The 26,889-nt window shown below is 37.3% G+C and overlaps 1 protein-coding gene across 5 annotated transcripts in view; it reads left to right on the forward strand.

Annotated features, from left to right (window-relative positions):
• Positions 1–26,889, forward strand: part of LOC121326750 (ras GTPase-activating protein nGAP-like) — an 85,560-nt gene that overhangs the window by 49,407 nt on the left and 9,264 nt on the right. For all 5 annotated transcript variants that reach the window (XM_041270202.1, XM_041270200.1, XM_041270201.1 and 2 more), the window contains 9 exons: positions 11,795–11,901; positions 14,758–14,870; positions 19,471–19,624; positions 20,089–20,187; positions 22,846–23,400; positions 23,539–23,683; positions 23,838–23,982; positions 25,929–26,165; positions 26,511–26,712. In XM_041270202.1, the coding sequence (XP_041126136.1) occupies positions 11,795–11,901; positions 14,758–14,870; positions 19,471–19,624; positions 20,089–20,187; positions 22,846–23,400; positions 23,539–23,683; positions 23,838–23,982; positions 25,929–26,165; positions 26,511–26,712 (1,757 nt within the window). The remainder of the gene's footprint in view (positions 1–11,794; positions 11,902–14,757; positions 14,871–19,470; positions 19,625–20,088; positions 20,188–22,845; positions 23,401–23,538; positions 23,684–23,837; positions 23,983–25,928; positions 26,166–26,510; positions 26,713–26,889) is intronic.

The following is a 26,889-nucleotide window of genomic DNA, read 5'->3' on the forward strand; positions in this document are numbered from 1 at the left end:
CAAATGTCATTTTGAAACAAGTGTACTAGAAGTTTACAGTAGAGGGTAACTTTATTTATTCTGTCTAATTGCGGATTCATTATTATGTCGTGTCTGACCAGATAACAATAACAACTTTTAGATTTAGATTCGTAATGCTAGGACGTGATTGGCGTCGGTTTTTAATGTAATTCACAGTATGGCGGTGAAGTGGTTCAGTACTATAGGCGTCGCTGTTGCAGCTTTCGCCTGTCTTTGTAACTGAAGTCTTCTCTCATTGATGCAGTGGAAGTGGTTATGCGCTGCTTTTGAAACAGGAACAGCGTTGTTTTTTTTTCCTTTTAAGATGTTTTTCTTTTTAAAATGGTTCGTTCTTTCTCACTTCTTGTCCTGATCACCTCGCTACTTAAAACACCACTAGGAAAAGTAAAGGTTCCCACCACCTTGTTTTGTTAAAAAAAAAATAAAAAAATAAAAGCAATGCTTTATTTTGCACTGTGCTTTTACCAGATATGCCTGTTGTAAAACAACAGGAACACAATACAGGACTTGTGTTTACAAAGTGCAGGCTGTGTATCATGTTGCTGAGTAATACATCATAATACTGTGTATTTGAGCCATTATGCCAAAGTAGTTCATTAATGTAATGCCACAGTGGACCTTGCAGATTGACAGTAGAAAGTTTAATAATAAAAAACATACAATACTTTTAAAGAACTTTTTTTTTTTTTTTTTTGCTATAATTACGTTGAACACTCAATGTGTACTCAAAAGGTGACTTATTGTAGTCACTTGCCAAATATTCATAATTATAACAATAATAATAAAACATCACTCATGTTTCTGCTCATTACCATTGCACTGATTTTGTAAACTGTCAGCAAGTTATGTTGTCAACAAGCATGCATGGTTAAAGTTAAATTTGTTTGATTACAGTATCTAAACTATTTTAAAAATAGGTTAGTAAACGCATATCTTATAAATAATTGTTGAATTTGTTAAAACATTTTTGATAAAATCTTTTTTTTTTCTTTTTTTTTTTTTTTTTTTTTTTTTAAAAAGGTCCTCTTGTCTGGTGACACAGGTTTGCAGGTTTCGATTTGCACAGTAAAGTATGAATCCGTGAAGGTTATTTAATATATTTGTAACTGATTCCGACACTTGCCCAAATTGTTTGGCTGCCTGGCTTATCAGCAAGTGCACAGTTAAAAAAAAATGTAGCTGCAATTTGGGTGTTAGGCTGGGTTAATCTGGGCCTCAGGTGCAGGGAGGGTACTGAATCCTAGGCAGTGACAATGAAAAACAAGAACACAAGTTACAAAAACATGTTCTTTCGTGTGGCAGTAATTTGTGTGTGTGTGTGTTACTTGTCTTCTGAGTACAGTATTCCCTGTAGTACTGTATACTGTTCTTTTTTTTCTTATTTAACTTTTCTTATCACTAATTTGTTAATTTGAGTTAAGTAATATGTAAACCCCCAAGTACTTTAGGATACTTATGTAGCACTGTCTCAGAGGTCAGTGTGCGCTCCGGACAGTCTTCTCATCAGTCTTCTTCAGTCTTCTCTGAAATTGGGTTTACAAGTAAATATTTTAAATCGTTTGAAGTTATGGGTAAATTTGTGAATGTTTGCAGCAGTTAAATATTTAGTCTGGTGAGGATGACATCTTTTGCATTGTTTTACCAGGTTTTTGTTTCCTGCTAAATTGAGATCTTTACATTGGAATGGAGTTGAACATCAGTATTGGGGGTTAACAAGGAAATCTTAAGGAATGGTTCTGTAATCCTGCAAAATCCTGTATGCTCTCCCAACAGAGCTGGCAGTGTTACTGTAGTCTCTTCAACTCCTATTTGTTGTTGTGGAAAGACTGATCCTTCAACTGGTATCTGAAGGGGACCATTAACACTAAAAATAGAACATGCTTTTGGAGTTTCATAATCTGTGCTGTGAACTTTCAGTGGCTGTATTGTTGACCATAATCCTAATAATCATGTGTAATCTGTTTACAGTTTACACATGATTATTAGGATTATGGTCAGCAATACAGCTTTGAACTGTTGTTTCTGTACCGGCAAAAGCAGGTTGCTTTAGATTCTTGGAATACCTTACTAGCCCTTCATAGGCATATTTTATGGGTGTAGGTAGAGTAATGACTAGACTTTATCACATTGCCAGTCTTTTCACCTCGAGTTCAGTTTTGCGATTTATAGAGGGTGCTAAGTTGTTATTGACAATTTCCATCCATCTGTACAGGATATGTATTTTTCCATTGCTAAAGCTGGGGGTTAAAGTCTGGAATCCCAGGTACAGTAGCTTGAAAGTCTAACCCTAGAGACACCTGTGTTACTTTTGATTTCATATTTTATTCGCATTACAGTGTATCTCAGACATTTTCTTTGGGAAGCTTCCTTAATTATCTTCAGACTACAGATTTTGACCCTGAAGTGGGTTACAATAGACACTGTGTAGGTCAGCCTGTGTGAAAATGATTGCTGTTGTTAGAGCTTTAAAATTGTAGTTTAACAGCAGTTTAGATTAAACAGGACTAGTATGTCCCTATAACTTGCCTAAGGAGTTGTCACTTCAAATGTGATTGACGCTTTATTTAGCCATGTGTGACCTACAGGTAATTGGGGGGTGGGGGTGATTACATGTCAATAAATGTTATTTTTTTTAAATAAAGCTATTGAATAAAAAGTAAAATAAGAAGTTCTACAATTCGTCTATTGCTGGTCAGTATGAAATAATTTCCTGTGCATTTTGGGAAATGTAGTTTGTACTCCCTGTAAACTTCATACTTCTCATCCTACCACCCAACTCTGCTTTCTGTTTTTAGAATTAGGCCTACTGCCTGAGAATAGATGTCCCCTCTGGTGCTTTGAATAATCAACACTTTGTTAAATATTTCTTCAAAGGGTTTAAGATGTGCAATCTGTCATAGTGGAAAGGGAGGCTTGTAACTTGATTACAGCTAATGTGTGTTTATACGCCAGTACCATTATTACTGTTGCATGCTAATAGAACAAATGCATTTGCTGAAGATTAATATGGAAGATGTCATTCTTTAAACTTTGCTTTGCCTATTAATAATAATAATAATAATAATAATAATAATAATAATAATAATAATAATAATATATTAACAGATGTTTCCGTTAACTCTATATTCCATTTTAATTCTCAATGCATTCAGATTTCTGTAAGAAGCATTTTACAACTTGCATTCTGCATCATACTGTAACACCTGCTGAGCACTGTTGTAGCCTAAAGTTGTACGTGTCCAGATTATACAATGATAAGAATATAAAAGATAAATGAGAAAAAGCATAAGATAAATGTAGCAATAAGAATTTACAGTACTGTATATCTGGCAACAGTTTCTACTGTATGCTGTACGTAGCAGATAATTATATCTAAAATATATACTTGAGTTTATTGGTTCAGTTTCCATTTTACAACCCAATCTTTGTACAGTATAGATTTTAAAAAATTCCTATCCATTATACCACCTGAGAAGCCCTGTCGGTTTAACATCTTAATCAGCTCATGTGAATATTTTATTGGCTTTCTCAACGATTGAATCTTTGACAAGATTGTCTTGCTTTCACCTTGACTGTCCTTACATTAAAATCCACAGACCATCACTGCAGTGATATTTGATATCAAGTATGGATGGGCTCTATTAATTATTCATGTAATACAGCTGGCTAAAAAAATGCCCAACCTCAGACTTATTTTTTTCTTTTTATCTGCTGGGAGAATAATTTCCATCCCCTGCAAAGACAAACGGATCACAACAATCCGCAGTACCGTCCATACACCTACCATACTTCAATCACAAACAAGAAACATTTAAATAATAATTGGATATTAAGGTTACACAGTAATTCCACTTTGACCTGCGTTACTGCTATATTGCGGGTTACTGTAATAAGTGTACTGTATGATATTTCACAGTAATGTATTTTAAAAGTTTCCACTGCAAGGGACTGTGAGGTAACTGTTTATTAGGCTAACTAAAACAAACAGTCAAAACATTTTGTAAGTTAGCATGTACATTTTTATCCAAGAGCTTGACCACTATTATTGTACATTGTACAGTACATGGAGTTCTGTACCTTGAGGTTTTACATTCAAATAAAACTGAGACAGTAGCGAAACACAGAAAAAAAGGAAACACCCCAATTAACAAGTATGTTCATTTAAAGCCGTTATGACAGTTTTATAATGTCATTTTTATGGTGATGACAACCACAAATAAATGCTACATTAATTGGTTGTGGATCCCATCATCAGTGACAAATGTCAGCTGAAATTAATTTTAAAATCTGACCTGGTGCCATTGTGTTATTAATTTTATTAAGCCTCTGCTTAATAACCTTATTTTATTACTAGTGTTACTAATGAGCCAAGTTCACTCTCATAACCGTAATGCTGCTGTTGGCGGTCAGCAGCTCAATTCAATTGGAACAGATCAATGTGTCCTCTACTAGGAGTTGGTCTGTGATTGATGAATCTACCGTGGCGTCATGGAAACACCTAACTGGACCGGTCTTTGCTGTGTTAATGTGAAAGACAAGCCACACATGTTCTGTGCATTTGTGTCGGAGTAGTGCAGATGACATGCAATTTTAAGCACAGTAAAGTAAAAGGAAGGCGTGGCAGCTGTTTGATTAAAGGTGAAGTTAACTGCACTCGGCATTTTCTGTATGATCATTTTATTTGCCAGATTGTATGGTAATGTGTTAACACACCTCTTTCTTGGTTTTATTTATTTATTTTCTGTCTGTAAAATATGTGTGATGCAATGGTTCTGTTATGTCATATATATGTTATATATTCGGACTAAAGTGTTAAACGTTTGTCAACTTTTTCTGCCGGTGTGTATTTAAAATGTCATTGTTAGTCAGATGTAGGCTGTAGTTGATGTGAGATCGCAAATATTTATTTACTGTATATTATTAAAAGACTTTACCTGTCAAAATGTTTTCAATCTTTAATCAAAATTAAAGTGTTTAGTGATATATTCTAATGACATACAATCATACAGTATTATTTGTATTGCTATTAGTATTATTTTGTCAGTAGGCCTAGCGGTAACAAACAAACAGTTTACAAAGACTAAACATTATCATCCTAGTTTTAAAGAAAAATAAAAAACTAGAAGAACTAGAATATTTATTGTTTATGTACATTACAACATTCTTTTATCTATTGTTATACTGTCAAATTCGTCTGATCTACTTATCTATGTAAATTTATCCTTACAAAATCCATTTAAAATGATTTATTTTTTGTAAATATATCCAATCTACTTATTCCCTGGGCTCGATCTACTAATTCCCCAGATGTAGCACTAGTACAGTGATCTATACGTAAACCTTAGAAACAATGGAACCTCCCCTTTAAATTCTAGACTGTGATCCACTTTTTCCCCAGGACACCGGAACTACACTCCCAATATTCAAATCAATCCATATTCTTATTATCAAATCAGTCTCTCTTGTGTCTTGCCTATTTTGTTTCCTGAATCACTGGCATGGGACTGATTTTTATCAGTGTTATGTGATTTTATTTATGGATTATTTTAGTACAGTGGCAGAAACACTTCAATGTCATTATCAGTGCTGAAATGCATTTTCTTGTTGCATTTGTTCTATTGACTTGATTAATGTGACATGCCCCTAAAAGTGATGTAATTATGTATGTTGGTGTTAATGTTGTCATTAGTTGACATAACAGTACAGTAGTTCCAGGTGCTGTTTTGGCATACAATTATTGGTTTAAAAAAGAATATTAATAAGTGGAAGTTTAAACTGTACCGTGCAGCTTGGTTTAACAGTACTGTATTTTCTGATAGTATAGTAAATTACTTTTTGCAGTGTGGCAGAGCTGTGCTGTAACTTAATGCAGGAATTTTGGAAGGTGCATCAGTTTTATTGTGAGGGAAATCAAGGGTGGAGTGCTGGACAGGAGCACGCTACTTTGGGAAAGGCAGACGCAATGTTTCCCACAGTCTTGAGATTAAAGCAGAGCTATTGGATTTTACTGTAAGGTAATTTATCTTGTTGAAAAAAGTCACTATTATGGATTTTGGAAACCTTTTCCAATCTTTAGATCAGATTCGACCTGTTGATCTAAGGAATACAACTTTGTGGCAATTCTACTTATGCATTGCTTGTTTGCAAGGATGCATGTGTTAGTATACAGTTATGGCCAAAAGTTTTGCATCACCCCTAGAATTAACAAATTTTGCTTCATAGATCAAATGAAACCTGCTGAATAATGTTATGTTGACTTATTGATTTCTTTTGTTTCATTCAACAATACAGATGTTTTCAAATGTGAATAATACAGTTGTTTATAAATAAAATAATGAGTCACATTACTGTTACGGCTAATCTACAGTTCTGTACTGTACCACCCCTTGGGGAGTTATAGTAAGGTAAGGACTATGCAAAAAATGCAAGACCCGATCATTTTGGAAATGAAGTCAGGTGTGGTTGGGTGTTTTGAGTTACGGTTTCGCTAGACAACCGTTAAAGGAAATTTAAATTTTCAGTTATATGACTATACATTTCTACTAATTCTGCTACTCTAGCTCTGTTCAGTGCACTGTCTCTCAGGTGCAGCCAGCAGGCAGACCGCAGCAGAAGCAGCTCGATTGAGAGTAATAGAGTAATGCAGCTGGAGCGATTGATTGAATAACTGCGGTAAAATCTCATCCTCTCGCCACCAAAGTCTGGGCCAGTGATAAAGTGAAGGTTATGACGGAATCCGAGAGAGAGTGAGATCAGGAGGACAGCGCCTGCAGTGGGACACTGTGTATTAACTGGTGAGGTGTAGAGCAACTTTTAAAAAACAGAGGCGATAGAGCTGGTTAAATGATGAGCAAAGGTGGAAACAGCACATTTCTGATTGGCCAAGTCAGAGCCTGTATTCTGCCAATCAGCTGCTGGATAGAGCTGTCCATGTGATTTTCTTCAAGCGATGGGGAACAGTTGTGATAGAGGTACACAACTTTATTTTTTAATAAATTATATGTATATAAATTATATGTATAATGATAATTTCTACCTACAGTACCTTCTAATAGAGCTATGTAATATTACAGCTAGCTACTATTTTGATCTGTTAAATGTTATTGGTGGTACAGTACTCCAATTGGATTACTGTGGTTACTGTACAGTTTTACTAGTTTATTTCAGTTTATTTCAGTTTTTTTTTTTTTTTGAGTGATAAATTGCTGTATCAACAAAAGTGGTGATGCACATAAATATTAACTTTTAGAGCTATTTATTTTGTTTTTCTAAAAAGGTGCCATTATGTATTTAATTTTGTGGCCAGACTGCTGATTTTCAGGAGTTAGCTGTATTACTTGAAAATATGAATGAAGTCATCGATTTTTGGAGGATTTATTCATGGTAGCCATTACGGGTGAGACGATACACCAAGGTCATGATACTAATGAAAAACTCATCTCTGCTTGACGGACTTGAAAATAATTACAATTTAAATTCTACAGACACAGATTCAGTTCAAAATAAATCATATTTATTTCCCACAAAGTAGTAAACGACTAGTTTTGAATTTAAAAACAAAGCAGTGTGTCAACTAGAATTCCTGGGATATCCATTTTAGCTTAATTAACCAAATCTCCTTTCCACATTTCTGAAAGAGAAAAAAAAAACTTTTGTCCATGTGTTTCTTTAGAAAAATCTAAATGTGAAGTTTTGCAGTATTATGTTGTGATGTCTATAACAATTTCAATATTTTCAAAAAGTACAGCATTTTTGCTTGCATCATACTTAACTTTAACACAATAGATTATTATTATTATTATTATTATTATTATTATTATTATTATTATTATACCGTACATTTTATCATTAAGTATTTGTTATTTTTTAAGTTAAGGTTGGGTATATTATTTTATTTTGTATACTATTCTACACTGTGCTGTGGTTAGAAATAATTTTAATTAGATTAAAATTAATGATAACAGTTGTATTAAACAGTTGTCATTTTCATCAGAATTAACACATTTCTTTAAAGAAAATAACATATTCAACCAAATCTAAGTTTAAGGGTTACTCCACCAAATAAAAACATTATTACGGTGCACTGAAAGGTGAGCAAATATAAAATTAAACTTGTAAGAAATGCGTTATGTTTTGTCATCTAAATAAATAGCTTTATAGGAAACAGGAAACGTACTTTCCACAAAAAAAAAAAAAAATCAGTTCTTCTCAGCCAATCCTGCCTCACAAACGACAAACTTTCCTCGTACAAAACAATAATTTACACCGGATTATGATTAGGACGCATTAAAAGGAGAGCAATACATTAAAACAACAAGAAGGCACGCTGTCTCCGCCTCCTCTACACTCCCAGTGGCCAGAATCACCGCTGCCTCAACTACCATTGGTCAGGCATCGTTTCTGAAGCCTGTTCTGAAGCCTTTTGCAAGTGTCAGTATTCCCTGCTTGCTGGCAATGGAATACAGAAAAAAAAAAATATATATATATATATATATATATATATATATATATATATATATATATATATATATATATATATTGTTATATTGTGCCTATTATTAGGCTTCCAGCCCTTCGGCGGGAAGCTGTGTTAAGATTTTTTTTTTTTTTTTTTCCCAAAACTTTAAACTGCTGCTGCTTCAAAGCTGTGTGACTGATCAGGTTCTGACTTGACACTTAACAAGCTGGATACACTGGCTGTCAGATGCTGAAAAAATTTTGTTGCTGCATCCTTGCAATTGGCGCCATGACGCATTTTTCGATAAAACCTTTCGAAATCTTCTTGTGAACAGGTGAAGCGATTGATCTGAAACTTGGCATATATCATCAGCATCCAAACCCACATCAAGTTTGCGAAGCAGAAGTTGCTGTGATAAATTTTAATGTAAAAATGGCTGCCACAAATCTTATCAAAACGCGCCCCTAAAAACAAACTGCTGTTGTTTGAAAACCGTTTGTCCAACAAACTTGGTAGTTATCGTCCCAGTATCAATGGGATACAAATATGTGAAAATGATGATGTTTTATAAAACAAGGTGGCCGCCACTTATACGTTTATATTTGAAATTTAAACCTGCGTCAGTTGACAAACGATTTACTTGACTAATTCCAAACTTCACAAGCATCTTATCTGATACTGTATCAGTATAACTGACTTTTAAAAAAAATTTGTTGACCTGAAACAAAAATGGCCGTTTGATGCATTTTTTTTTTTAGAAACCTTTCGAAATCTTCTTCTTGGGAACCGGTGAAGCGATTTCTCATACTTGGCATATATCATCAGAATCCAAACCCGCATCAGGCTTGCGAAGCAGAAGTTTCTGCGATAAATTTTAATGTCGAAATTGCTGCCACAAACTTTAATGAAACGTGCCCTTAACAGCAAACTGCTGGTATTTGAACACCGTTTAACCAACAAACTCCAAACTTGGTAGTTATCGTCCCAGTTACAATGGGATACAAATATGTGACAATGGTGATGTTTTATAAAACAACATGGCCACCAGTTATACGTTTACATTTGAAATTTAAACCTGTGTTAGTTGAGAAACAATTTACTTGACTAACTCCAAACTTCACAAGCATCATCCTTGACACTGTAGCAATTCAACTGACCTTTTAAAAAAAAATGGTGTTGACCTGAAACCAAAATGGCTGTTCTGTGTGTGTTTTTTTTTTTTTTTTTCTTCTTTTTAAGTAAACCTGCTTCTTCCAGTAATTGCTTAAGTGTTTGGTACTGGTACTGGGGCTTGGAAGCCATAAAACTGCCTGGCAGTTCTAGTTATTATTATTATTATTATTATTATTATTATTGTAAGTTATTTCTCATTTTTGTTTGTTGTAAGCTACTCATTTCAAGCTTGTATCACAATGTATCATGTTGTAAAGTATCGGCATGCAACGATATACGATGAATCGGCTCGCCACTAGTAGCCATGTTTGCTAAGTGTGCTTAATTCCAAGAGGCCCTTACAATGCAGCAATCATACAAACAAGCAAAGAACCACATACTGATTCTACAGCATGCGTGAGAGACCAAAAGTCTTTTCAGTACGACTGCCTAGGTTACCAAGTGGAAAACCCCTCTTATTTTATGTGCCAGCAAAAAGATGGCGGCCCTTTTCTGAAACTGTCATTCATATTCGTATTTCTTGTAACCTGTACTTGCTGTATGTAATGTACAATATTAGGTCATGTGTGGAGGGTCACTTCATCAGGCACTGCAGCACTATATGAAGATCATAGCTCAAATTGATGAGAACATGTTCCTTTTAGACAGTATGAAGAGACCAGCTGGCTCTGAATTTGATCAAATGTTCCTCTTGGTTATGTTTTATACAGTTTGTGAAGGCACACTGCAGCCTACACACACTGCAGTGGAGAATTTTCCAGTTACAGTAGGTCACTGCCGTCTCATCTAAAGCATGGACTACTTGTATCAAATTGCCTGTGATAATTGATCAGTTAGTTCAATTAGTTACAGTATGCTTGCCAAACAAGAGTGGAGCAAGTGTAGACTGTAGAAATGTGTGGCTGTAAGTTGTCGGACGGGTTGCATTATGAAGCAAAGCACTTGCAGTACAGGAGTACAGCAATAGCTTTTCCTGCCTGGAGGTGGATATTGCCAAAGGTTCCCCAGCATTCTACAAATGTTTTTTTAGACTGGTTAAAGGATAGCTTGGAGTCTTCTTGAGCCTGAGTTCCACTGTCAGCACTGCACTGTAGATGTGATGCTCTGAGCAAGCAAATTGATTCAAATACACTGCATGTACAGTACTGTGAGTTTATTACTAAAATGAATGTACACATTGCTACATTTAATACATTAAATTTAATATTTATAATCAATATTTTTATGTGTTACTGTATGTAGGACTTGATTTGTATAAAACCAGAATAAATGTTTTGTATTGTACTCTTGCTGGTCTGTATTGGAGATCACCATGCTAACTGTGCTCTGCTCTGTGGAGACTGTGAAGATAGGGATGCTGTGGGGCTCATGTTCCTGCTGCAGATTGATAAGCAAGTTTCCATCTGGTACTGTAGCTGGGAAAGGATTCACTGGAGCAATAGTTTGCAGATGCTTCCCATGGTTGGCTCAGCCGATCGGCCTTGGGGTATGATGCCATTCATCTTTAGGTCACCACGTTTGGTTCCAGCCCTGTCTGTTCTGATAGAAATTTTATTTTTCACATTTTCAGATTACTATTGGTAACTACATTTAAAACAAGTTCTGTTGTAGTTTTTGACTTTTTTTTTTTTCTTTTTTAACCCATATTGTGAAGTTATCATTCTGATTGGCATTGACCACCTTTGTTGGCACATACTGAGAGAAGTAAAGGATTACAGATGGGCACAGAAACGGAGTGCCTGTTTTTTGAGATAGTAAAGTACCTCTAGGGCATGGTTGAATTATATTGGCAGGACACTGATCGGAAGTTTCTATTGAAACTGCTCATAATGCATCTGCTGTTAGATAGAGAATTGCTCACTGAAGTACTGTGTTTTATTTTTTATTGTGAGATACATTATAGAGCTTGCAGATGTCCTTGATAACATCAGCTATGCAACTGCTGCACGTACGGTAGTAGCAGGGGGTTGCATGTCTTTTTCACAGTAATGTAGTGGCAGGCAGGTTAAAGGAGGCTGAAGATAAACTACTGTAGCTTTCTGGAATATAATTAAAAGGTTCAACTAGTCTGAGGAAAGTCAAGCGTATAGTGTTATACAGTAGCTATTGACCTCCATGTAATGGGCCTCTGTTGTGTTTCAGAGGTGTCTGCCGAAAGGTCCCCCAGAAGGAGAAGTATATCGGGACTCGGGAGCTCCGAGAAGAACAGCTCCATGGATGGACCCAACTCTTCCCCTTTCAAAGTGCCGGTATGTTAACTTCTTATTGATAAGATACAAAGATGCATGTGTTGATTGCTACTGTTAGAAAGGTATTGATACTGGGGAAAAAGCATGTATTTATTAGGGTTTGTTTTAATTTGTTACTTGCTCCAGGACATCAACAAAACAGATTCATCTGTTTGAAATTAAATTTAATAATCAGACAGATGGACAGTAATACTTGGCAGTCCCATTGCTTCATCTTAAAGGTGCCATTCACATAATGTAGTTTGAAACTGAATTTGCAACCTTATACAATGTGTGTGTGTGTGTGTGTGTGTGTGTGAGTATGTGTATATTATTATTGTTGTTGTTGTTGTTGTTGTTATTTTTTGTAATATATGTTTATATTTGAACAGTGTGTTCCCAGTCGTTCCCTGCTGTTGTAGACACTGAGCAGCACAGGATATAAGTGTGTCTGACAAGGCCAGGCAGTGTGATGCATTCGTATATGCAGCACCTCACAAGCCACTGCAGTATTTGCACCCAGAGGCTGTTCTAAGGTTTTCAAGTTGTTGCAGAGTACTGTATGTTAATTGCATTAATTATATGTGTGTGTGTGTGTGTGTGTGTGTGTGTGTGTGTGTGTGTCAAAAGTTTACATACCCAGTGGAAATTTATAATTACTAGAAATTTCTTGAAAACAAAGAATTTTAAGGAAATTCTTTTGTAGCAAATGTTTCTTTTGTGGATGAGGGAAAAAAAGTTACAAGAAATAGATGTGCGGTATTAAGACTGGGTACATGGTATTGTACCCTTTAGGTTATTAATGTTAGACCAATTCGAGTTAGGATACAGGATCTAGCAATAGATATAGGGAGTTGTATGTAGAACATTTGTAGATGTCCCTGTTAGGAATACATATGGCTCATTTGAATTGGAAGCAGTAAAAAAAGAAAAAAAGTTAAACAGGGATAAATGTTAAATATAATAATATAAATAGTATGCATAATCCTTTTATGTACTGTTCTTGACTTATGATGTTATTTATTTACAGTATCTGTAGTAGGTAGACAGCCACCTATAGAAAACAAAATTGGTTTCCTGAAAAGAGGCAGAAATCCCTTGCAGATTTTATGCAGAGATAATGACATTGGCTGGGTTTACATGCAAGTGAAAATCGACTGTACAGTCATGACTGCGTGACGTTGTCATGTGAATACATCGTGAAACAGCAAAAGAATGTCCTTTGGTCAGTGCGACTTTAAGGGCAGGGTCAATCGCTTTCTCACAATAAAAATAGCTGTAAAAATCCATGCAAACCGGAGCAGGAATCGTGCTTGTGGCTCACGAGATTTCAGCAGTCAAGACCCCGTTTTAACTGGCGAAATCTCACGTTATTCCTCAGATAATTCGGAATGTGCGCGATGACAAGTACATTTTTTCTCTTGTTATTTTTTTTTTTAATCTTCATGGCATCGCATGAAGCTCTCCTCACAATATTAGAGTCGTTCTTTTCCTAATTACTAGGCAGACATGGACATTTAAATATCCCCAACCCTACATTACTATGAATTGAGTAATCAGCATTGGTACAGCCGACTTTCTTTCCTAAATCAGAACAGCATAGCAACGCATTTCCTGAAAAGTACGGCAAAAACATTGTGAGGAAAACTGTCATGACTTGTCCATGTAACATCATTGGTACTGCACACAGCCAGATGTTTGTAAGGATTTTGTTAATCTTTGTGGTTTGAAGTTATTGGGACATTATTATTATTTGTTTCGCTGTACTGAGCAACTTTCCTTTTTAACTTCTGTTTAAGGTTGCTGCCAGACACATTTCTTCATCATAATCTTCCAACCCAAGACATGTTAGATGGCATTGTGTAAAGTTGCTGTTCATTCTGTGCAATCTAGAGAATACACCGAGTACTGTAACTTTGTTTGTCTTTTATGTTCTTGAGTATCCAGTTATAATGCTTCAATATCTTTATCCAGTGACACGATGTACTGAATGTTTGGTTCCATTTGCTCCAATGGCAGTAGCTCTAATAATAAAGTAACAGTACCCCAACACCACATAAGCACGATAGAGCTCAGTGGGTATTTCACCAAATGCGTCTTGAATAAAGAAGGGTGTTTTATAGTTGGTATATACAAGTATACCACCCTCTCTCATTTAATTCTTTTTTTTTTTTCAACAAAATAGTCCATCATGATCGTTTGATCATATTATGTATTGTATCATACAAGTAGCCAATCTGAACAATCACATATATGGTGATACATGTTGTATCGTGACCTGCATATTCTCTATGCTCAGAATATTCTCAGAATGTAGACTGATAGCAGTGTTCAAATAATTGAATACAGGATCTGTCGACCACTGTTTGTCATGTATTTCTCAGCAGGCTTTGTGTGTGAAATTAAAAGCCAAGTTTCTGGTTCCATCTTGCGTGTCAGCTGAAACAGACTTGACTGTTAAATGGGGATAACAGCAGTCTTTCTCAGTCAGTTGGGTGCTTTGTAGCCCTCATTAGGTTGTCCTGCACCAGTAATTTTTATTCAAGAACATGCTTCTCCTTGCTTCCGCTTTCAGCCCTGGGGCACTGTTTAAATGGGTAAGCATTAGCTAAAGCCACAGTGTCCGTGTAACTCAGCAGTGTTTATGGTTTTAGTCAAAATGTCTGTTTCCCCAGTTGCACTGTTAATGAGTAAAGCAGCAGAAAGCATAGCTAAGTGACAGTGAGGAAGTTCCATTGATCTTCTATTAATGTAAAGAGCATCCCTTTATTGTTTGATTTTCATACTCCTTAAATCGCCACAAGTTTTGAACAAACAAATATCCACATGACTGACTTACAATAGTTTGTAATTGGTTTCCTTGTATTCCTCTGCCAGGGTTTCTTCAGCAAACGACTTAAGGGTTCAGTTAAGAGGACGAAAAGTCAGTCCAAACTGGATCGCAACACCAGCTTTCGACTGCCCTCCCTGAGAAACGGTGACAATGACAGGTTTGATTACATTTTTTATTTTTATATATATATATATATATATATATATATATATATATATATATATATATATATGTGTGTGTGTATGTGTGTATATATATATATATGTGTGTGTGTGTGTATGTATATATATATATATATATATATATATATATATATATATATATATATATATATATATATATGTATATCAGTATTGTGTTTTTCAGTAAAACTGGGTATTTTTTTAACTCATAATATTGTGATTAATAAAGTGATATACAGTGACAGTAAAGAAGTAGTTACATTTGCCTATCATACCGTATAATGCACTGTGCCAACTCCTGTCCAGTAGCCTCCTGTACTGGTAAAGTCAGTAGAGCATTCATGCACAAGCCTCGGCTTCCAGGGCTTTACAGATGAATATTATTCAGTGTAAAATAATCTATACAGGTAAGTTGATCACAACAGTCCTCTGTTTTTGACTTATGCAAACAAAACAAAAAATGGTTATAACTTACCATACAAACGATAGAAAAAAGACGTAACTGCATTCATACAGACAAGTTCAAAGCTGTGTTCCTATTGTCTGGTGTTTCTGTGCTCAAATGCATGCTCAGCCCATTCCTGTTTAGTGTAATTCATGTTGAGATTAAAATACTGCAATAACATTTCAAAGTGAAGTCTTTTGGTTAGTGTCATACACTTTTTCCTCGTTATGTGTGATCAGTCCATGTGCACTGAGATTCTTTCCTAGCCATTCTTTCTCAGATATGAATGAACCACCTTGCAAATGGAAGGGGAGGTCATTCTAGGACGAGATTTTAGGTGAAAACAGATGATCTGGACTGCGTGTTCAAAATGTAGCCCCACCTAGTGGAAGGTACTGGTTTTAGCAGCTGATGAGTATCAATTTACATCATAGAGCTTCTGAACATGGCAAAAGAGCAACATTAAAAGAAACCTCACTTTTCAATGCTTTAATTGGCTTATCCATATTTAAAAATAAATACATTTTTAAAAAGCGCTGCTTTGGTTAGAATTATTTAAACCATTCCCACAATGTCAGAAGAAAACTGGAAAACTGAATTCAAATGTAGAATTAATTCCTAGAATAAATTAAGGTTTGGTTCATAACCGCACTGCTACAGCCAGTACTTTCCAGAAAAGTTAATAACTGGATAGAGCTTTAAACACTCTAGACAGTCATTAACTGTCTGCTGAAAGGCTGGCGTCCTTGTGAATTAGTGATACAGTAATTGTATAATTTAATATCTGATGCTATACTTTGGATAGCAAGGGAAATCCAGTTACATAGCTTATAATGATAGTAGTACAACAGTGAATATGCATTAAATGAAACCTTTACTAACTGTGTTCACTACAGTGGAAAGTAAGCATGGTCCACTGTTTTGGTTAGCGGTACAGATGAATAGGGACAGAGCATACTGTCAGATTGAGCTGCTCAGTTGAAAAACCCATGGAGAAAGGGGAGCTAGAGTGGATGTTGTAATAGTTGGCAGGAATGTGCTTTGCAGCCAAGTGCCGTCTTGCAGTGGAGAGAGCTAAACAAGCAGTCTGGACCTGTGAGTGTAACTGGCATGAGAGCTCATCCGCCACGTGGAGATCTTTGTGATTTAGGGAAAGTGGGTTTTAGGGGATTATGGGAGAGCAAGGATAATGCTGTGTGTGTGTGTGTGTGTTTGTATCCGTGTGTTTCCTCCATGAATGGTAGAGGGAAAAAATAGAATTTAAATGGAGGATGTAAGCCATGGCTTCTACACTTATCATAAAGAGGACTTGGGTTAACTACCTTTCCAATACGCGGCACTTCAGCTAGGTTAAAACTAAAGCTGCCTAGTGAATAGGGATTTTAGTCATTTCAAATGGTTTGTAAATTGGATGGGTGATATTAAGAGTCCAATGGGAGCCTCTTTGCTAAAAATCAATAGGACTATATTTTCTGTGTTTTAAAAAGGATACATTGTTATGTTTAATTCTAGTTCAGGGGAAATGCAAACAGTATTTTCTGAATTGACTCAATGTAGGTCAAGTGACCACATAAAGTATTATATATGTTGGCCAGCTATATGCAGCCTATAATTCTGTCTTTTAAGAAGTTAAGAATTAGTTCTGACCTGCTGTATGTATTTCTCTCATACTGCAGTGCTAGATTGTTTTTTAAGATTGTGTGCTAATGAGTATAGCTGTGTACTGTTACAGCTGACATGGGAAAGGGGGTGTAGCTATGCACTTCCTGCATCATAGGTAGGGATTAACTGAAGGTCCTCTTCATATAACATCTATGGTTAACCAGAATGTATTAATTAGGTTTTTTTTATGTTTATACTGTAGCTGCTATGAATGAGGAAACCTGAACATTTATTCCAGCCTGCTTTTTATTTAAGAGTTTTGGCTGTTTGCTTTCTGTCTCTTTGCTTTCAAACAATTTCTAAATACACTGAAAACCTGGGTAGTGTTCAAGACAATTAGAGCATGCAGACATATCCTAGTGCTCCTGACCTTGAGGGATCACCTTCAAGGGCAGTGATTGTCTAAATCCTGTCCACATGACTGCTCAATCCAGGGCTCCTCAATCAGCAGAGAATGGAAATTGTGCAAAATTAATGACAAATTGCGTGGGGTGTGGAGCTCGGTCTCAAGAGAAATAGTGCAGAAACTGACAGATTGGTTTATTTTTGTGACTCAAGTCACCGTTTGGCTTAATACATTGGCATCACTGTTGCATCTTTCCAAATACAGTACACATGTTGAATGCACAATTACATGTAACATGAAATTAAATAGGCATCAAGAAGGCCTGGAAGCTGAGGCAGGTCTCAAAGATCTACAGGTAGATGCTCTAGGTACTGCTCAGGATCCCCTGGAAAGCACCAGAGAAATAAACCCTGACTGTTTTACTTGGATCTGCTTGTAACTAGATTTGGAATCACTTTCATTGCAAGTTATAAGACTGACTGATTAATCGACTTGGCTACTGATTAATCGACTTGGCTCTGTTTCAACTTAAATAAATAATTAATTTTGGAGGGGGGGAGGGGGGGGTATGGGCATGTCTCTCTGTTGCCTGATAATCCTGGTTTTTTGAGATTACATTTTCTACATGGGCTCTCATTGCTTTTTGATTTATCTAATCCCATCTGTGGCAGGAAGAGAGCTGCTAATCCATCATCAAGGGGATTTTACTGAGAAGCTGTTCACTAGCAAAACAATAACAATGGCAGAAGAAAAATAACACATTGCAGAGAATTCAATTTAGCACTCAGTACAGTATTTTTATTTGTTAATTTTATAGTTTTGTAAATTAGTCCCAAATCATTCTAGCCTATATTATCCGCACCAAAAGAATTGTGTGTGTGTGTGTGTGTGTGTGTGTTCTGTATATTTTGGTGCACATTTATGTTAGTTACTTCATAAAGAAACATGTTACAGATCTGGAAATGCATTAGTTATTATATAAAACATTGCAGATTCAACACAGGTAAAGGGCTACAACCCAGTTCTGTCAGGAACAGAGCTTGTGAATGCATCTACTGTTCTCAAGTCCCTGCTGCCCTTCAGTGCTAATCTTGTAGGTGCATTGTCATAGCAACAGCGTCCGGTGGGAGGTTTGTAGGCCGAACAAGGCCCTTGTTTATGTTACCTGCGAGATGAAAGGAGGAGGGGAAGGTGGTGGATAACGGCAAGCTAGGAAGGTTATGAGGAAACTGGGGCTGTCTGCTTTGGAGTCTGCTGTTGATCGGAGTTACTGGCTGCGTGAAAAAAGAAAGAGGTAGAAAGTTTGGAGTCTCTGACTTTTTAGAAGGAATGAGGGAGAAGCTGAAGTTACTCGGAGGAAGAGAATGTATAGGCTTTTAACCACGGGATGAGATATCGCTATGGTCTGGGGATGCTCAATGAAGTGGCTGTATAGTTGTTTCACGTAAGTGTCTTCTACTGTAGGACTGAGCAGCATTCATCAGTCATTTTAGAATAACCACTGTTAAGGTCAGCTAGCATGGGGTGTTCCAAAGAGGTCTCTGTTGAGTAAATGGATTTTGCAACATGTTTTGGTGTTTTTTTTTTATTTATTTAATTATATGTGTTCTTGTTTGGATCACAGTTTGACATATTAGCAAACAGGTTTTCAGCAGGGAAGAACCTTATCTTCCTATGGGAAATGTGAACACTAAAACAATCAGATTTTTTTAAATTGAAATTAGATTTTAGCATGATTTGCGGCATACTGAAACTTTTCGAACAATTTTATCTAACAATTTAATGTCTGCTTTTAAAACATATAAAAGATTAATGACAGCAAGCTAGCTCGTTATGAACCTATGATGTATTCCTTTTAAAAGGAAATTCAGTATTTTCCTTCCAGATATTGAACAGTTAACATGTGAATCTTAAACCACAGAAGTCAAACAATACATTCTGGTGAAAAACAAACATTAATGCACCTGACTGTCTAATCTCCCTTAATGGCACAGTCACTGTCTACATTTCTGTTGATAATTTTCCTCATTAGGCAGATGAAAAGCTCTATGTGGTCCTACTTCTGTTAACAATAAGAAAACTGAGTAATGCTGAATGTATCTTTTTTTTTGTTTTGTTGCAGGTCCCGTGGCTTGCCCAAGCTAAAGGAGTCACGCTCTCATGAGTCTTTGCTGACCCCTGGTAGTGCAGTGGAAGCCTTGGAGCTGGGAATGGAAGACGACGTGTTTATCAAACCCCTGCACAGCAGCATTCTGGGTCAGGAATTCTGTTTTGAGGTAAATCTTGACAGCAGCTTTAACATACAAGATACCGGATTCTCACTGCTTTAGACCACATCCAACATGGGTAGTTTGATACATACAAGAATATTACACTTACAGTTTATACATTGTGTTTATATATACAGTATTGTGTTTTACCAGTTGCCCTTAACATTGATCCTTCCCCATTGATGTTTGGGCCTTCTGGTTTTTGGCAAAGATTGATGCTGTGGTCTATTGGTCATACATTTCATGAAATTGATATGCCGTGTTAGATTACTGGCCTGTATAGTAAGTATAAAAATGGATTTATATGTTGACCTGAGGGTGTGATATTGCAACATATAAAGCCGTTGAGAGGTGGGAACTGTTACTGTCCTGCAGACTGATTGATTGAGTGAGTGAGTGATTGATTGATTGCATGTTGGTCTCCTTTGACTGTTTGAGGGTTAGCTAAGATAAGATCTTCTGTGTTGCAGGTAGCTTATTCAGGGGGGAGCAAGTGTTTCAGCTGCTCGTCCTCAGCAGAGAGGGACAAGTGGATGGAGAACCTAAAGAGAACAGTGCAGCCAAACAAGGTAAGCTGATTTTATGTCGTAAAGGTTGTGCTGAGACATCTACAATTGGGACAATAGCAGTACATTGTAGATGTGCATGGCTCTCTCTCTCTTCACTGACACATTAACTTCCCTCAAAAGAAATATCAACATTGTGAAGACTTTGTTATATTTGAGAACATCGTTATATACAGAGCATCAAAAGAAACGTATTAATATTATAACACTTTTATTTTTGAAAAAAATAAGGTATATAAATGATGGACATTGACGAAATGTTTATGGTTTCTTTTTAATCACTCAATCATTCATCCTTGAACATGATATGCATGAGTGACTATTACTGAAGCATATGCACTTAATCACCTAGTTAGTGAGACAGTTGACTGGACACTGGATAAGGAGTTATTCCAGCTGTTGAATTGCAAGCTTGAATAAAAGCAATAAAGAAAATCACAGAAAAAAACAATGTGCCACGTTAGTCAAGAGAGCAGCGCCTTCGTGCAGTCGGCATTGTGGAGGCTGGACTTGGGCAGCATACTGTAGCTCGCCGTCTTGGGTGCTCACATCCAGCAATTTCAAACCTGGCAAGATGGTATAACCAGACACACTCTGTCAATGACAGGCCACGAACTGGGAGACCAAGAGTCACAACACCTGCCCAAGATTGGCAGGTCATTCTGCAGCATGTTTGTGATGTCAGTTGTTAATCAGCATAATTTAAAAAAATTACTGCATCTGCTGTAAAACAGAGTTTTTCATTTTTAGATCACATCTAGAGAATTTTATCCAAATAGAAGTGATAAGTTTCTTTTGATGCTGAGTATATTTTACTTGAACATTTGTTACAAAATAAAAATTTTTATATAATGTAGTGATCTCTTATTGGTAGGTATGTTAATAAAGGCCATGTCTGCGGAATAACTTGTCTGAATTTGATGAAGCTATGCCTGTACATTTGTCATGAGATATGCTCCTACATGCAGTGGATATGGGGCCATATTCTTGGTGGAGACACAGGTAACCATTTAAAGATCAGACATTTTTGGCCATTGAACTGTATTACAGTCATTAATACATTAAATTACAGTCATTAATATATTACACGCTTTTCATTCCATCCTAGATATACTAATGCACTGTAACCAACAGTGGATATACGCTATACTATTAGTTTAGGTGTTAGGTGAGTATAAAACTCCCATCGGCACCTATACTTCGCATGTTGCAGTGTAGTACAGATTTTGGACCCAAATTTACAGATTTGGGCAGTGTCACAGAGACGGGCGAAGTGGGCGGCGTCAGAACCAGGAAATGAATACACAAAGCAGAACAGATGAATGTGAAATGATGATGGCGCTTGCTTGCGCCGGTTTATTGAAAATAAAAGGGTTTAACAAACAAACAGAAACAGGACACGGCACTCTATGCCAAAACAAGAGACAAACAAAAACGGACTATACTTAAGAAAACGGTGCGCGGACAGACACACTGACAAACACGGTGAGTTGATAAATTAACAAGTATCGTGCTGGTCCCACCAGCACGCAATAGCAATTGTAAATAATTTCTCCTCTCTCTCCCGTTCTCCACTCGCCGAACACCCAACCCAGAGTGGGTGAAAACATGCTGTTTTTATGCAGCTGTACCAAGACTCGATTGCTAATCAATCATTCAATTGGAGTTTCAGTACAGCTGCAGGTGAATTAATAAATTGCAATTCCCCGTGCTCACATATTACTTTTTACTTACACGTGAAGTGCTGTGCAATCCTTGTGCCTAAATAAAAATATACATTTTAAACACTTGTGTTACACAGACCCGTTTATATCCCGTGTACCAATGACTATACACCAACATTAAACACACAACATAACAGAAAATATACACAGGGGCGGGCACTTCGTCACAGGAAGACTTAAATGTTTAAGGCAGAGTACCCCAGGATTAATCCAAGGAAAAATAAATGTTTTGAAATGTAGAGCAGCTGTAAATATTTCAAGTTTGCTTATCATGGCTGTGCAGTATGAATAGTATGGATTTCTGGATTCATCTTTTAGAGAAGGTTCAAATTAACAAATGTCTTTTGAATACATTGAAGCAAAATAATTTCCCTTAAAACAACACTGGGTTGATAAGATGGCTAGACCTGACATGTATAATAATCTAGGTAAGTGGTAGTCTATTGATCAAAAAGGGAATTATTTTGTCCCTTGTTGATTGTGCAGAATAAGCTCTTCTACCTTTGCTTATGTAAATACTTTCCAAACAAGCTATACATACTGTACTTGATGGAACATTAACAAGGTTGGGCAACAGACCCCTATATATATACTGTATGGTTCGAATTGTGCTAACAGCTCTAACAAAACTACTGTTTTGATTAAAAAGTATTTATATATATATATATATATATATATATATTTATATAATATAATATATATATAAAATGCATTTCAATGTAGCCTAAATGTAATGAATTCAAATGTATGCAATACAGAAGTGATTGCAGTGGCATTAACATTTATGAATAAAACAATGTGTTGGCTGATAATCTGTTGCATCCGATTTGTGCTTTTGCTGTAGAGGCCTTTTATTCAAGAGAATTTGCAGTGCTTGGAAAAGACTAGTGGATTATAGTATATATAATTAATTCTGAGGCTTGTTTAATCTACCAAGGACAACTGCAGGAGGGCAGAGAATGTTCTGCGGCTGTGGATTATTGAGGCCAAGGACCTGCCTCCCAAGAAGAAGTATTTCTGTGAGCTTTGTCTGGATGATGTGCTGTATGCCCGCACCACCAGCAAGACCAAAGCAGACAACCTCTTCTGGGGTGAGCACTTTGAGTTCTACAGCCTGCCACTGGTACGCAATATCATTGTGCACATCTACAAAGACATGGACAAAAAGAAGAAGAAGGACAAGAACAACTATGTGGGGCTGGTGAACATCCCCATTGGCAGTGTCACAGGACGGCAGTTCATGGAGAAATGGTACCCGGTTAGCACCCCCACACCCAGCAAGGGCAAGGGGAGTGGACCCTCCATCCGGATCAAGTCCCGCTTCCAAACCATCTCCATCCTCCCCATGGAGCAGTACAAGGAGTTTGCAGAGTTCATAACCAACAATTATATGATGCTATGTTCCGTCTTGGAGCCCGTCATCAGTGTCAAGAACAAGGAGGAGATGGCATGTGCGCTAGTGCATATCCTTCAGAGCACGGGGAGAGCAAGGGTAGGTGCAGCAGTCTTATTTAACAATCACTTCATACCCCATAAACATACTATATAAATGTTCATGTGGATTTATTTCAGTAGATCCGTGGCCTGTATAAAAATATTCTTCATATTGTTTTGACTACTGCTCTTTCAGGATTTCCTGACAGACTTGGTGATGTCAGAGGTGGATCGCTGTGGAGACCACGATGTCCTGATCTTCCGGGAAAACACCCTGGCAACCAAAGGCATTGAGGAGTACCTGAAGCTGGTTGGTCAGAAATACCTTCATGACGCACTGGGTAAGACCGGGATTAGGTTGCAAGTAGAGAATTTAAAGCACTAGGCATCGTTAGCTATTACAGTGGTGCATTGATTTGTTTGTTTAGGCTTGGATTAAACCAAAACCAAAGCGCTACTTAAACATATGTTTTAACATTTGTTTTGTGCTTCCAGGAGAGTTCATCAAGGCGCTGTATGAGTCAGATGAAAACTGTGAGGTGGACCCTGGTAAATGTTCCTTGAATGAACTGTCTGAACACCAGAGTAACCTCAAAATGTGCTGTGAACTTGCCTTCTGCAAGATAATAAACTCATACTGGTAAGACATGACCATCTACTGCACTGGTATATATCCACTCTTCTTTATAGTATTTATTCAGTTATATTTTATGTCCAGCTCTGGCATGTACAGTGGCTTGCGAAAGTAATGACCCCCCTTGGCATTTTTCCTATTTTGTTGCCTTACAACCTGGAATTAAAATGGATTTTTTGGGGGTTTGTATCATTTGATTTACACAACATGCCTACCACTTTGAAGATGCAAAATATTTTTTATTTTAAAACAAACAAGAAATAAGACAAAAAAACAGAAAACTTGAGCGTGCATAAGTATTCACCCCCCCAAAGTCAATACTTTGTAGAGCCACCTTTTGCAGCAATTACAGCTGCAAGTCTCTTGGGGTATGTGTCTATAAGCTTGGCACATCTAGCCACTGGGATTTTTGCCCATTCTTCAGGGCAAAACTGCTCCAGCTCCTTCAAGTTGGATGGGTTCCGCTGGTGTACAGCAATCTTTAAGTCATACCACAGATTCACAATTGGATTGAGGTCTGGGCTTTGACTAGGCCATTCCAAGACATTTAAATGTTTCCCCTTAAACCACTCGAGTGTTGCTTTAGCAGTATTCTTAGGGTCATTGTCCTGCTGGAAGGTGAACCTCCGTCCCAGTCACAAATCTCTGGAAGACTGAAACAGGTTTCCCTCAAGAATTTCCCTGTATTCAGCGCCATCCATCATTCCTTCAATTCTGACCAGTTTCCCAGTCCCTGCCGATGAAAAACATCCCCACAGCATGATGCTGCCACCACCATGCTTCACTGTGGGGATGGTGTTCTCGGGGTGATGAGAGGTGTTGGGTTTGCGCCAGATATAGCGTTTTCTTTGATGGCCAAAAAGCTCAATTTTAGTCTCATCTGACCAGAGTACCTTCTTCCATATGTTTGGGGAGTCTCCCACATGCCTTTTGGCGAACACCAAATGTGTTTGCTTATTTTTTTTTTTAAGCAATTGCTTTTTTCTGGCCACTCTTCCGTAAAGCCCAGCTCTGTGGAGTGTACGGCTTAAAGTGGTCCTATGGACAGATACTCTAGTCTCCGCTGTGGAGCTTTGCAGGGTTATCTTTGGTCTCTTTGTTGCCTCTCTGATTAATGCCCTCCTTGCCTAGTCCGTGAGTTTTGGTGGACGGCCCTCTCTTGCCAGGTTTGTTGTGGTGCCATATTCTTTCTGTTTTTTAATAATGGCTTTAATGGTGCTCCGTGGGATGTTCAAAGTATTGGATATTTTTTTATAACCCAACCCTGATCTGTACTTCTCCACAACTTTGTCCCTGACCTGTTTGGAGAGCTCCTTGGTCTTCATGGTGCCGCTTGCTTGGTGGTGCCCCTTGCTTAGTGGTGTTGCAGACTCTGGGGCCTTTCAGAACAGGTGTATATATACTGAGATCATGTGACAGATCATGTGACACTTAGATTGCATACAGGTGGACTGTATTTAACTAATTATGTGACTTCTGAAGGTAATTGGTTGCACCAGATCTTATTTAGAGGCTTAATAGCAAAGGGGGTGAATACATATGCACGCACCACTTTTCCATTATTTATTTTTTAGAATTTTTTGAAACAAGTTATTTTTTTCATTTCACTTCACCAATTTGGACTATTTTGTGTATGTCCATTACATGAAATCCAAATAAAAATCCATTTTAATTCCAGGTTGTAAGGCAACAAAATAGGAAAAATTCCAAGGGGGGTCAATACTTTCGCAACCCACTATACAGTATGATACAGTTCAGAGCTTTGAGATGTATCAGGTGAACAAGCATTACAAATGCAGTTTATTATTATCTTTTCATGATCCAGCATGGACAAGACCAAAATATGTGGTATTTTATGACAACTGTTACCTTTAACTATGTTGGTGGCTGATCAATTTGTTAAAGCAGAAGAGCAGACATCAATAGTGGCATTTACATTTGTTTTGTTTTAGTGTTTTTCCTCGTGAGCTGAAAGAGGTATTTGCAGCCTGGAAACAAGAGTGTCTGAATCGCGGGAAGCAGGACATCAGTGAACGTCTCATCAGTGCCTCCCTGTTCCTGCGCTTCCTGTGTCCTGCCATCATGTCACCCAGCCTCTTCAACCTCATGCAGGAGTACCCAGATGACCAGACGTCACGCACACTAACCCTCATAGCCAAGGTCATCCAGAACCTAGCCAATTTTGCCAAGTACGTTCTCAATGTAGTTTATTTTATTTTATCTATTACACAGGGAGTGTAATGGCTGTCTGGGACCAAAATTGAGTACCCCTATTTTACAGAATACAGTGTTCTTTCCACAGTTAACTCATCACTTTTTGTTGCATTATACCCCATTGTATACTTTCTATTGCTGCACTTCTGTTTAAAATAAAACCACTAAGTGTGTCGTAATGTGTTTCAGTATCTACCAGTTAAAGTTGGTGTACATACTAGTGTCCAGTTAGTTTGGAAATGTGTACATGGTAGTGTAGTAACACAGCCTGCAAAAGTCAAAAGCTATCAGTGTGTAAAAAAAGTGTATCTGTCTTTCAGGTTTGGCAATAAGGAGGAGTACATGGCATTTATGAATGACTTCCTGGAGCATGAGTGGGCTGGGATGAAACGATTCCTCATGGAAATCTCGAACCCGGACACGATATCCAACACGCCTGGGTTTGAGGGGTACATAGACCTGGGTCGGGAGCTCTCGGTGCTGCACTCTCTCCTGTGGGAGGTGGTCTCACAGCTCGACAAGGTACATGGCCTGGGGGTGGAGTCACCAGCACTAACAACTCACCTTCACATAGTATGTGTGTGTGTATGTGTGTGTGTTTGTTTGTGTGTGTGTGTTGCTCCACATACGTTTTCACCTACCCTAGTATAATCCAGATATTGCAACGTTTTAATTACTGGACATAGTTTGCATTCATAT

The sequence above is a fragment of the Polyodon spathula genome, chromosome 14 (assembly GCF_017654505.1).
Source record: "Polyodon spathula isolate WHYD16114869_AA chromosome 14, ASM1765450v1, whole genome shotgun sequence".
Taxonomy (NCBI): domain Eukaryota; kingdom Metazoa; phylum Chordata; class Actinopteri; order Acipenseriformes; family Polyodontidae; genus Polyodon; species Polyodon spathula.